This window comes from Podarcis cretensis, assembly GCF_951804945.1.
Source record: "Podarcis cretensis genome assembly, chromosome: 6".
Taxonomy (NCBI): Eukaryota; Metazoa; Chordata; class Lepidosauria; order Squamata; family Lacertidae; genus Podarcis; species Podarcis cretensis.
Genome location: NC_137175.1, coordinates 33,060,741 through 33,073,363, shown reverse-complemented (window position 1 = coordinate 33,073,363; position 12,623 = coordinate 33,060,741). Strand labels below are relative to the sequence as shown.

At 41.4% G+C, this 12,623-nt stretch overlaps 1 protein-coding gene across 1 annotated transcript; it reads left to right on the top strand.

Annotated features, from left to right (window-relative positions):
* The first annotated feature begins 2,755 nt into the window (after positions 1-2,755).
* On the top strand, positions 2,756-11,260 carry TMEM183A (transmembrane protein 183A). The gene is given in 9 exon segments (XM_079979773.1): positions 2,756-2,908; positions 2,911-2,977; positions 3,069-3,158; positions 4,713-4,865; positions 5,524-5,683; positions 7,300-7,480; positions 10,319-10,393; positions 10,598-10,753; positions 10,973-11,260. Coding segments are annotated over 9 exon segments (1,101 nt in total). The 5' UTR covers positions 2,756-2,872; the 3' UTR covers positions 11,156-11,260.
* Positions 11,261-12,623: the final 1,363 nt, after the last annotated feature.

The window sequence follows — 12,623 nt, the reverse complement described above, 5'->3', positions numbered from 1 at the left end:
AGCTTATTAGGCTGGAGTATGTACTTCTGCTAGGAAATGGGCCTCTTTCCAAGTTTTCTGTATTCTGCCAGAGACATGACTTCTAGCTGTACTTGGGAGAGGAAGGAAGGTTCTGAATTATTAGCCAGTGCCAACTTCCATAAATAAACATTTAATTCATGATGCAGTATGAAATATTGAGATATCCTTTGGCATCAAGGCTAAGCTGGGGCAGAGAAAGGTGAAATAGGAGAGGAAACCAGTTAATGTTAGGCAAAAAAATAATGTCCAAGCTCACAGAAAGTGCCAACACCTGTTTTTAAAAATCTGACATCATGGTCTGAGCGCATCAAAGCACAGTGTATATAATACAGACACATAAGGTACTGAGGATTAAGTCCCACTGAATTCCATACAGTACTTCAATTTTTTTCCCAGCCTTCTGTACTTTCTTCAGTGGCACAAGAACGGCAGTAGGGATGAAGACCTGCGGCTTTAGGGCTGCAATCCACTGTAGCAGACCATAAAGGTAGTCTAGGAGGATGAACACAGTATTTATATTCACTACAAAGTACCTCCTTAATGGTATAGTTCTCATACTCTCTGTAGCTGTTTAAGCTATTGTTAAATCCCTTTACTACCTTTTGAGCTAAAAACCATTACAGTATTTTTAAATTTAAAAAGGAGTTTCTTACAGGCAGCCTAAATCTAATTAGGCCTTAGGATGCACACCAGCACAAAGTAAAGCAGCTTCCTAGTGTCTAAGTTCTGGTGTAGATTACATTAAGACATTGGAGCACTTAGCTTGCTGCATTCTATATAGCAAATCATCAGTTAAATTTGAATAATTAAATTTCCCATGTGAGATAACTGCTAAACTTTGTCACAATCCTATGCACGTTTACTCAGAAAGTGCATGTTTAGGATTGCAGTCTTAATTTATCTGAAATTAATTTTAAGCATGAATGGCTTTAGTCCTCTAACACTGAATATATCACTGTGTACACATTTTGCAGACAATGATTGAACCAAAATGGGCTTTTTGTTAGATCTTCTGAGATTGGCAACACATCTATATTTTAATCAGTTCCTGCAGCTGTGCCTTTAACAGCAGCTTGATCTACAATTAAGCAGGAGACAATGTTAAAAAAAATTCACTTGCTAATATTTGCAGATCAACAAACTGCACTTATGAGAAAGCTAAGCTTTCCCCCCTCCCTTATCTGTTTGCAGCATATTTATGGTCACCCCCACGTGGTAAATTGCATAAAGAATTCTGCTCTGTTGGTTTCGTTTTTATAGGCTTTCTTAGTCTATATAAATCAAGTAATTTCGTTACTGTATAACAAAAAAAAATCACAGCTCTCTAAATATGTAATTCTTGGCAAAGTTGCTGGAAGTAATGATTTTATCAGCAGGAGCAGCTATAGCTGTTTAGAAGATGGGAGGGGGAACTGTAAGTGTTGTGTGAAAGAAGAAATGAGTATTGATTCCTCTCATCTAGAAAAAGCTGATAGTAAATGAACTAGGCCAATATATCAGAATTTAATGCTTTCAGGTTTATGCTAGAGTGAGATCCTTTGATATTATAATACAAATTCATTTGGGGAAACTTGGGAGAAAAGATGAGGCGACTGTTTGAGAGAAAAAATGTAAAAGTTATTAGAACCTGAGTGGGGAAGGTTGAAATAAACAGTACACTGTACACTGTACAGTACACTGGCAACTTACATGCATTTAACTTGTGCACATTCAGCTTTACGCAGATGGCAAAAAATAAGGCGGACAGGTGTCCGAGGGGGAGGGAACTTTAGCAATCCCACCCACCATTGCACCCAATATGCTTTGATTATATGCAGTTTTGGCTTTGGTACAAACCCCGAAGTGTAACCCTCACTTAAGTTGCGGCCTCCCGTAGGTTAGTGGATATCACCCATTTTACTACCTAGCATGGGCATAGCTGGGGGCGTATGTTTGCCCCATGTTTTTAAGGAGTGTTGTATGTAAAAGCTACTCTAATCTGTGGGGGTGACCTTGGAGCAGACATAGGTGAACTCGGCCCTCCAGATGTTTTGAGACTACACTTCCCATCATCCCTGACCACTGGTCCTGTTAGCTGGGAATGATGGGAGTTGTAGTCCCAAAACATCTGGAGGGCCAAGTTTGCCTATGCCTGCCTTGGAGGAACTCTGTTTAACTTTCTGTAGAGGAGAGTAATAAAAAGATGTACATTTCATTATCTCGCCTATCATGCTGCAGAACACTTTTAAAAGTCGCTACTTCGAGGTATCAACGAAGTTTGCAACATTTATTTCATCAGTGAGTGGTATGGAGTTACTGGATGGGGAAAGCCCCCAGAAGGCAATTCACAATATATTGGCGTTTCATCCTGAAAAAGATCTCTCAACAACTTTGTTAAATGGGGTAGCCTGAGAGTGATTTAAAGCTTAAGCTGAACGGAAATCTGATCGCAGTTCTTTATACGGTGCCACCCTGTCTCTTTGAAAGGGGCGCACTTGGGGCGCAGGATCGTGGGAAAGCCTTAAAAAGAGGAAGGACCCGTGGTGTTGTTTTCAAGAAGAGATATCGCATGAAAACGCATCGGCGGCGGCGGCGCACAACCACTTTCCCGTCGGTGAGAAACGAGGCAAGTGCAGCGGTGAGAAGCCACACTGCCCTGCGCGCCTCAACTAGCCGCCGCGACTTTCGCAGGCTGATGACGTGGCGGGTCGGCGTCGTCGGCCGATTGCGTCCGTCTCGCGCGCCGGGGCGCTTCTGGATGTCGCGAGAGTTGCCGGTAACGTCGGTTTACGGGGCCGGCCGCAGCGGGGATGGCTGAGGAGCTGCCTGGAGCCGACGAGCGAGGCTCCACGGCCTGCCTGTCGCCGAGGACATGGCGCCCCGAGACCGGCCAGTAACCGCGTCCACTTTGCCATGCGTAAACGCGGGGCCCGGAAACGTCTCAAGGCTCGGGCCGGCGACGTCTGCTTGGAGCGCGGTGAGTCGCTGAGGCCCAGTGCTAGTGACGGGGGGGGGGGGAGTCGGCCATTATTGTTCCGGATCCTTAAACTCTCGTTTTTTGCCCGTAGTGACCGTAGCCGATTATGCGAATTCGGACCCCTCCGTGGTGAAATCCGGCCGCGTGAAAAAGGCTGTGGCCAACGCGCTGCAGCAGGAAGGTGAGTTCGGGCTTGAATGGCCCGCGGAGAGTTTTTCCCCCGACCTGGAGAGTCGTTACAGAGGCCACTTAGAGCATGTTGGCATTAAAAAATTAGCAGTCTGTATTTTGGTGTCCAACGCTTTCGGGTGCCCTCTTGCCTTCCTCTACCCTCCCCCCCCAAAAAAAAAAATATCGTAAACACTGCAGGATTGAATTAGGTCCCAATGTATGGTCTAATCGTGGCACCTGGGACCACCACATTGCCCACCAGGACAAGACACTAAGCAACTATATTGTTTTCTTCACTGTAGACTTATCAATGTAGGAGGCTTCATGTCTCCTTGATGCATGTATATGTAGGCCTTTAGAACAGAAGAATGAGCACATCCCTGTAATCTTTTCATTCTGAAGAAATGGTATGCTCGCTATCAGAACCGTAGAAAACACTGTTATAGGCTAACAAACTATTAGAGCCCTGTAGTCAAATAACCAGATGGTTAGTATAAATCAATAAATAAAATTCAGCTACTTGCTTTTATCATATCTGCTTTTTTGCCCCATTACTGCTCTAAATGCACAAACAGCTGAAGATGCAAATGACAGAATTTCTGTGTGCAGTTTAGATTGAGTAGTGCTATCCCCTCTCATGTCCCGAGTCCACAATGCTCCAAATCTCCCTTCCCCATTTTACATCTTATGATTTATCTGAAAAATGCTTGATTTGGTTGTGTACTTTCGGCTGTTCAATTATTGTTTATGACTACCTTAATTATGTTTGTAACTGTGTATTTTCTTGTTGTAATCTGCCTTGAGCATGGTTTTAACTATGGGAAGGCGGAGTACAAATAAAAACATGTATGTGTGTACACAGCTTCTCCTCTAGGTGTAGGACAAACATATAGCATTGCACCAGTCCCATTTTCTTTTTGGCTCTTCTTATTTCTTCCTCCCCAACTCCATTTTTCAATCATCCATTGACTCAAGTTTCCTGCTTTTCAGACCACTACTCTCTTGCTTGCTTTCTGTAACCAGAATGTGTTATGAGCTAGCCTACCTAAAAGTCCTCTGTATACTAAGCAAACTTTTCTTTGATTCTTCTTGTATCAGTTTCCCTGTCACCTCTGAACTTTTTCTCAAGCCCCATTCTCTCTTACCATATGTTCAGATTTCTCTTACTTAGTCTGTTGCTTGCTGTTTACCCTTCCTTCAGACCCGCTGCCTCTGGACTCCCTGTCTTGGCTTGCCTAATTCCCATCATAGCTTCCCTACTCTTGACCTTCTCCTGTGTAAAGTTTTAATCAGAGCCAAACCGGTAACTTCCATTCCTTAGGGAATCTGGACCGTAAACTAATTTACTTTGAAGCTGAACATTTTGTGCTACCACACTACTTCCAGCAATTGGAAATTTCACCACCAGTGCAGATAGCAAATCACGCTTGGTAAAATAGGCTCCATGTTGTTTTTGAAACTACCAGTTGGCTATTTATTTTTCCTCTAACAGTTGGATTACTAGGATAACATTCAACATATATTTGCCAGCTCTTGTATCTTAATATGTTCTTTGTGGTTTTAGCAAAATCACTTTGTGGTTTGGAAGCCTCTTATGTGCCTACTGATGAAGTGTTATCAGTGGCAGAATCTTGTGATAGTTGTGATGAAATGGATTCTAAGGATATCACCAATGATACAATATTGTCTGGAAAAAAGAAAAGCAAGAGGCATAAAGGTAAGAGCTGAGTTGATTTAATCAGTCATTCCCGATTGTCAAATTAATTACTTTGTGTGAGAGAGAGCTATATAGTTTCTAAGTTTCTATCCTTATTTGGCATGCAAGCTTCCTTTTTACTACCTCTGTAGCTGGTAAAAACCTTAGCCAAAAGCCATTGTAGACATGTTCCAGCCATGAAACTTACTGGTTGAACTTGAGTCAGTTAATTGGCTACCTGAAATACGATCTTAGAAGATGAAGTTGTTTGAATGGGCAGCTCTTTATATTGCAGCTAACTATGCTGATAACTTCCTAGCACTTGCTGGGGAGCAAAGACTAACTGCCAGGTTCTTGATTGTAACATACTTGACACTGTACATTGCCTTGAGGCGTGTGTGGAGATATTAAACAGTCAACCAAGGAGGTTGGATCAACAATTAAAAACAAGCCTAAAAACATTTATTAACCACATATGACAAAAGCCTGCCAGAATAAAGTAGCCATTAATAATCAACCAAGAAAAGGGGCAATGGAGAGGGCCAACTTTACACCATGATGCAAGGTGTTGTAAATTTCACTTTGGAGCCTAGTTCTAGCAAAGCAATGTCCATGTCTTGCTAGCCTTGAAGACTTGATAGGATGAGTGTCAGTAACGGTTTCCCCCCCTTTCCTTCAGATGATTCTGATGAGGTGATAGGCAAAGACTATCCCATTGATATTTGGTTGGTGCTGGCTTCCTACATACGTCCAGAAGATACTGTGAATTTTTCTCTTATCTGTAGAAAAGCCTGGATTGTCACTTGTACTGCTGCCTTTTGGACCAGACTTTATAGAAGGTATGACAATTTATAACTGTTTTTTTGTCAGTAATAATTCATCATACAGGAAGAATGGAGAATGGAACTGTAGGCTAGTTTTGGTGCAGGATGTGGTCTGCAGTCCTCCCATGTGCATTACATATAACTGGCACACTGCATGGAGGTCATATTAATGGAATTCTTTTCTTGTGCAGCAGTAGGGAGATATTATATGGCTCACTGGATTTTGACACAAAGCTTTGCATTGGCTTTATGAACAGTGGACAAGGAAAGCACACCAGTGTCTGCATCACAGCAAAGAGGCATCATTGGCTATATCACTATGCTGACCAGCTCAGTGTTTTGTGTAGTACTGGTTTTTTTCAGCTTCTGCTAAAGTAACTGTAACTGTAAATATACTAATTGCTGTTAATGTGACTGCACTTGTATTTAACTGTGTGAGGGAGGGTATTAAAATATGGGTGAGCAACGCTTAGACAGTCTTATCTCTTCCGCTGTATTAGCTATTGTACTGTTCTTTTGCTTTTACTTCTGCCTGTTCTCTCGGAACTGGAGAGAGAGGACGCCTGAATCCTTTGTCTGTACATGGTGTGTAAATAAATACGTAGATTAGCTCTACAGTCTCTCACACTTCTTGCTATGTTAAGCTAGAAGATTAGCGTGCATATATCATTTGATATATGTCGCTGAAGTGTACTGGAGAAGAAGAGAAATGCCTTTTCCAGAGCTGCGCATACCAGAGGACTCTTGGAGTTCAGGGTTGCAGGGGCACCCCCAGGGCATTTTCCAACAATCTGGTTATCAGAAGTATATGGTACATGATAAATGGATGAATGAGAATGGGGAAAGGCATAATGACCTGGTACATTCAGCTAGTATTCCTTCTTAATTTTTTTCTATATTAATCTTACTAACAAGATTTTTCACGTAGGTATGATCAGCATTTTTAGAATGCTGAACTATCTGGTTCTCCACTATAAGCCTGGACTTTGATTATCCATATGTTGACGAATAGTGCAGGAGAAAAATCCATGGTGGCGAACATTTAAAATAAATGTGATGGGGGGGTGTTATAGGGTGGTATATGACTTTCATACTTGGAGCAGACAAAATAAAATGGTGAACTTTACTAACTTTAGTCCATTGATTTCAGTGGGTCAAATCTTAGTCTGACTTTGTCAAATACCTGCCATTTTTAGTATTTTTCTGGGTTTACCTAAAAGGGCAGGGATGCTGAGGCAGATGGAACCTCCCTTCCCTCACCAACTAAGATATATGAGTGGGCTGCATGCGCTCTTCACATTAGTTTTAGTGAGGGTCATTGCTCTTCCACTTTTTTTATTAGGAGATGTTAAGATGCCTTGTGGAGTTCTCATTCTAATTCCAGTGTTGGCTTAGTGCTCCAATCCATAGATCTCTTTGACACACAACCAGGCTACATGAACATAACTTCAAAGGAATCTATGCTTGACATTATGTGGAACAGATAGTTGGTACTGGATTTGGAGAGGGTGTGGCCAAAAACAGAATACATCTCAAAAGGGGGAGCAAACTCTGTCTGAGAAACACTGGTTTAAGTAGTCTTTGCATGAAATTTAGTATTTGTCTTACATGAATTTTTGTTTGCATTTTAGGCACTACAACAGAAATGCATGCCTTCCGGTCCGTTTACAGCCAGAGTCAGTGGAAAAGTTGTATTGCCTTCGTGCGTGTGTAATTCGGTCTTTGTACCACATGTACAGACCTTTTGTTTCTCAGGTAGCCAGGAATCCAGCTATCCCAGAAACTACACCAAGCACTCTCAAAAATTCAAAAGTAAGTTTGAAGAAATGTGCTCTTATCCAAGTGGCGTGGTATTGTATTTCTGTTGAAGCAATGAAATGCATGTGTTTGAGCCTACTTCTCAACTTACATTTTGGACAGGATTTGTTTTTGCCAACAGCACATTTGTGCATATTTACTTACTGTTTATTAAAGCCTTGGCTCTGGATTTCTAAGGGCATCTTATTCTATGAGTGCCTGATCTTTGACCTGCCAAAGCAGAAATTAAGATGTTTACTCTTAAAATACAAGATTAACATTTTCCTTGTCCATTGGCAGTTGTATGCACAACTAATATCTGTTTCAAAGCAGCTTGTACTCCCTTGTCAATTTTTTCTTTCCTAGGAGGTTGTGAGCTAGCCAGTTCCCAATCTAATGGAAAAGAAGGATTGACATCTTTGATTCTTCATGTTCACATCACAACGGCTTTGGTGTCCACAGCTAATAGTGCAGTCATACTAACAATCTACATCCCGTGTATTTGTAAATTAACTTTATAAAAGGAAATTAAATGTCAAAAATCTGTGTTGCAGTAACAGTTATGGTTTTGCTTAAATTCTGTAAGCGTAGGCATTTGCCATCAATCTTACTTCATTGCACCTTTGCATTATTGAAATGCAAGTTACGCATTTGTGTATATAGCAGTGTGTTTGCGCACTGTGCAGCCACAGAGCCTCTACACTTTGATTTGGGTATTTCTCATTTAGAGTCTCTCTTACGGGAGATGACCGCATTGAGCATGCAAGGCAGAGGAACTTGGACCCTTTGGTTACTGAATCCAGATCTTGTATTTAATTTCCCTTTCTCTTTCCCAGTGTAGCTTCTGTGGGACACTGGAGCCGTTGTGGTGTCAGCAGAAGTTTGCCCTTAACGACATCCCCACTGTTTGGAGCAGCAGGCCACATGGTACACATCTGAAGGGTAGGGCAGCTGACATGTGGATGACGTCCTCAGCCCCTTAGGAGGTATTCATGTGTTAAACTACTTTCCTCCTTGTAACTCATACCCAAGGCTGCTCAGAGGAGTGGGATAATTAATAGGGGAGCATGCTTCTGACAAGCTATGAGGAGAGGCAAGTTTGCATGAAAGCTCCTTGCTGCATGCTTCTGAACTTAACTAAAATTTGGCTTGTGCATGTCTCCTTTATAAAGAATGAAGGTTTGTTGCTTACAATAGATAGACTGTTACTAGTGTAGGCTCTTATCTATACAATAGGTAAAGGTAAAGGTACCCCTGCCCGTACGGGCCAGTCTTGCCAGACTCTAGAGTTGTGCGCTCATCTCACTCTATAGGCCGGGAGCCAGCGCTGTCCGCAGACACTTCTGGGTCACGTGGCCAGCGTGACAAGCTGCATCTGGCGAGCCAGCGCAGCACACGGAAACGCCGTTTACCTTCCCGCTAGTAAGCGGTCCCTATTTATCTACTTGCACCCGGGGGTGCTTTCGAACTGCTAGGTTGGCAGGCGCTGGGACCGAGCAACGGGAGCGCACCCCGCCGCGGGGATTCAAACCACCGACCTGACGATTGGCAAGTCCTAGGCTGAGGTTTTACCCACAGCGCCACCCGCGTCCCTATTATCTATACAATACCTAGGTCTAAAAGGAAGAATCACCCTTGAATAGAAGAGTGTCTCCCTCTTATTGTCTATAAGAAGAATGAATCAGCAATTGTTGCCTTTGGACTTGGGTCTTTTTCTCTCTCTTTTGGAGGGGATTGTTTAATAATAATAAAAGCTCAGCGGTTTACAAAAGATAAAACAGTAAAGTCAAGAAAAATACAACTCAACTTGAAAACATACACAAGTTAAAATACATAACATATTAAAATTACCTCAACTTTCTAAGCATCTGGATAGGCTTGTACAGTGGTCTCGGAAACCAAACATTTCGGTTTTTGAACACCGAAAACCCGGAAGTAATTGCTTCCATTTTCAAACATGCCTCGTAAGTCTAACGGCTTCCACTGTGTTGTTTTTTTCAAATTTCTCCATTGACTTTGCAGGCTGCTCTTCACGCCTTGGTTGTCAAACAGTCTTCCGGAATGGATTACTTTTGACAACCAAGGTACCATTGTATAAACAGGAATGTTTTTAGCAGGCACCTGAAGAGTACAGTGAAGGTATATGCTTGATCTCAATTGGCAGGGAATTCCAAAGTGCAGGCTCTGCCACATTGAACAATCAAGTTCTAACAAATGCAGAACAGGTAATATGTCACACCTGCAGAAGGATCAATTCTGCCAATCAAAGCAGTCAAGTGGATGCATGTAGGGTTAGGTGATCTTGTAGGTAAACTGGTCCAAAGTTGCTAAGGGCTTTATATACCAATAATAACACCTTGAACCTGGCCTGCTAGCAAATCTGCAATCTGTAGATCTCTGAGTGTTAAGATGCTGACTAGTCTTTAGCCCTGTCAGCAATCATTCTGCACCAACTGCACCTTGATAACTGTAAGTGTAGGTGTAAATTGCCCCATAACTATGTGCCCTGAAGCTTCAACTAATAATAAACCACTAGTTCATCTTATTGTCACTTTTCTGCTCTTGGTTTCTTTACTTTCAGGTGTTTCAATGTGAGTGCTATGTGCAAATAGCTATATTGCATGACTGGTTTGTGTCATGATTGACACAAATTTCACATGTAATGTTTGGGGCAGAAGCATGTTTTAAGCTTTTAGCAAGTGTTATGCTGCCTCATAGCACTGTAAAAAAATAAAAATTTGATTCATGGGCAATGCAAAGTGTATTAATTTGACTATGTTTGTACAAACTGCTTTAAAGCTATAATGTTGTTGTTGTTGTTTTAAAAAGAAACCTTTCTCTTTTCTGCATCAGTGTCTGCTTTTCTGGTCTAAAAAAGTTGGTCGACAGCCTTCACTGTGGGAATTCAGCTTCAAATTCCAAAGGCAGGTATGAAAGCTAAACAACTTAGCAATTTCATGGATGTTATTTATATCCCACAATATAGTAAAATAATAAACTTATAATATTAAACCACAATAAAAAACAGACATAAAAAGCAGCAATCAAATATTTCAGGAATACTCTGCAGTTATGAAAGTTTATAGATATGGAATCAATTTCTAGCAAACTAATGGGTATATTTCTTTCAAGAATAAGTCTTTCAAGAATAAGTGTTCGAAACATCTTCAACCACCCATCCGGTACAAAGATGTCCACATGAACCCTGACCAAGACTGCTGTCTGCTGCAGATCACTACTCTTGATTTCATATATATTCCTATAGTCATGGGCATGACAGTTACTTTGGTAAGTGTTAGAACTTCTGTACTTTTCAACCATAGCTTCAAAACTATGTCCTGTGCAATCTTTCTACCAGTTTTGCTAGAAAAATTATTATATTGTGAAGAAGTATTTCCTCAAATGATAAAGCTTATTCTTAAAATTTGCACATTCAAATCCTATAGTAAATAGCGTTCATATTTGACAGGTCCAGATCTTGATGTTTCTGATTTATCTTATTTGCAGTTCACGATAAATGTGAGCACCGACATGAGGCATCACAGAGTGAAAATGGTGTTCCACGATTCTCCAGTTTGGAGTGGCAAGAAACACAGATTTGACCATGGAGTGCAAGTTGTAATGGACCCTGTGCACAGTGTGCGCCTTTTTGATTGGTGGCACCCACAGTTCCCTTCTTCATACACCTGAAAACTCTCAAGTAGTTTGTCATATGAACTGGAAAAAAATTCAAGAATCCTGGTTATATTTGTAGACTATATACTATATACCATCTCCATAAATGACTAAACTTGATATGCCAAGTCTCTGTATTTGGTCAGCAATGGGAGGAATATTTTATTATAAGGTTGCAGGAGCACTTACGGAAGGCATTTTATGATCTTGGGGTGGGTGGTGTGGGGGAAGCTTCAGCTAAAACTTGTCTGGTGCCAGTGAAAATTATCACCACCTACATGAGAAAAGCCTATTGTTTCTATATAGAATGACAGTTCAGGTACTAGTGGTATATCCAAGTTAAAGTGATAGTTTCTGGTGATCTTTTTACAGCATACTTAGACTGGTGTACTCAGTAAGGAAACTACAAGGACTGCAGGGTTATATATCCTCACCAGTCTTGATTACACTTAGCAGGACTTACTCACTCTATGCCTTGGACATAGATAGTTCACAGACTATCTTTGTAGAACAAATGTGAAATAGAACTGAGAGCTGAATTGCTTAAATGTGTGTCTTCAGAAGATACTGGCTGTAGTAGAAAGTTCTCTTTAGCTCGGTCTGCTTGCACATGCTATTTAACTACTTCCCTGTGTACTGTACTTCAGGGAACTGTTTAGTTTCCATTTTGCAGTAATTGGAGGAATGCTTACTACCTTGCTAGCTTATTAGGATTTCTTGGAGTAATTGGTCTATAACAAAGTCGCTTCTGACTTGGATAATATACTAGCCAAAATACTGGAAAATTCTATAAGCAACTTGCTCATAAGGCTCCATTTTTCTTAGCTATAGAAAGAAGATACATGGTCACCAAAGTGTAGTGTTAGGGTAGACAGTTGGGCAAAACAAGTTTTAACATAATGTCATTGGGTTGTATTCACAGAACATTTTCCCCTTCTCCTCCCCCCGTGCACCAGTTAAATATGTTCTGTGGCTTTCCCTAATACTTTGAAGTATATTTTGGTTAGGGAGGGGGAGGGAAAGTCCTGTTGCCCAGGTGGAACTTGGGCTTGCACAGTTACTTAATTTAATACCACCCATTAATTGTAGAAATTATTAAACCTCTGCAAGTCTTGCCTCTTCCTCTTGAGCTATTCAGTAGCGCAGGCCAATGAAGAGCCCATTGACAAGATGTGAGGAAGTAAGAGGAGGGCAACCAAAATGGTCAAAGGCCTGGAAACGATGCCTTATGAGGAACGGCTAAGGGAGCTGGGCATGTTTAGCCTGGAGAAGAGGAGGTTAAGGGGTGATATGATAGCCATGTTCAAATATATAAAAGGATGTCACATAGAGGAGGGAGAAAGGTTGTTTTCTGCTGCTCCAGAGAAGCGGACACGGAGCAATGGTTCCAAACTACAAGAAAGAAGATTCCACCTAAACGTTAGGAAGAACTTCCTGACAGTAAGAGCTGTTCGACAGTGGAATTTGCTGCCAAGGAGTGTAG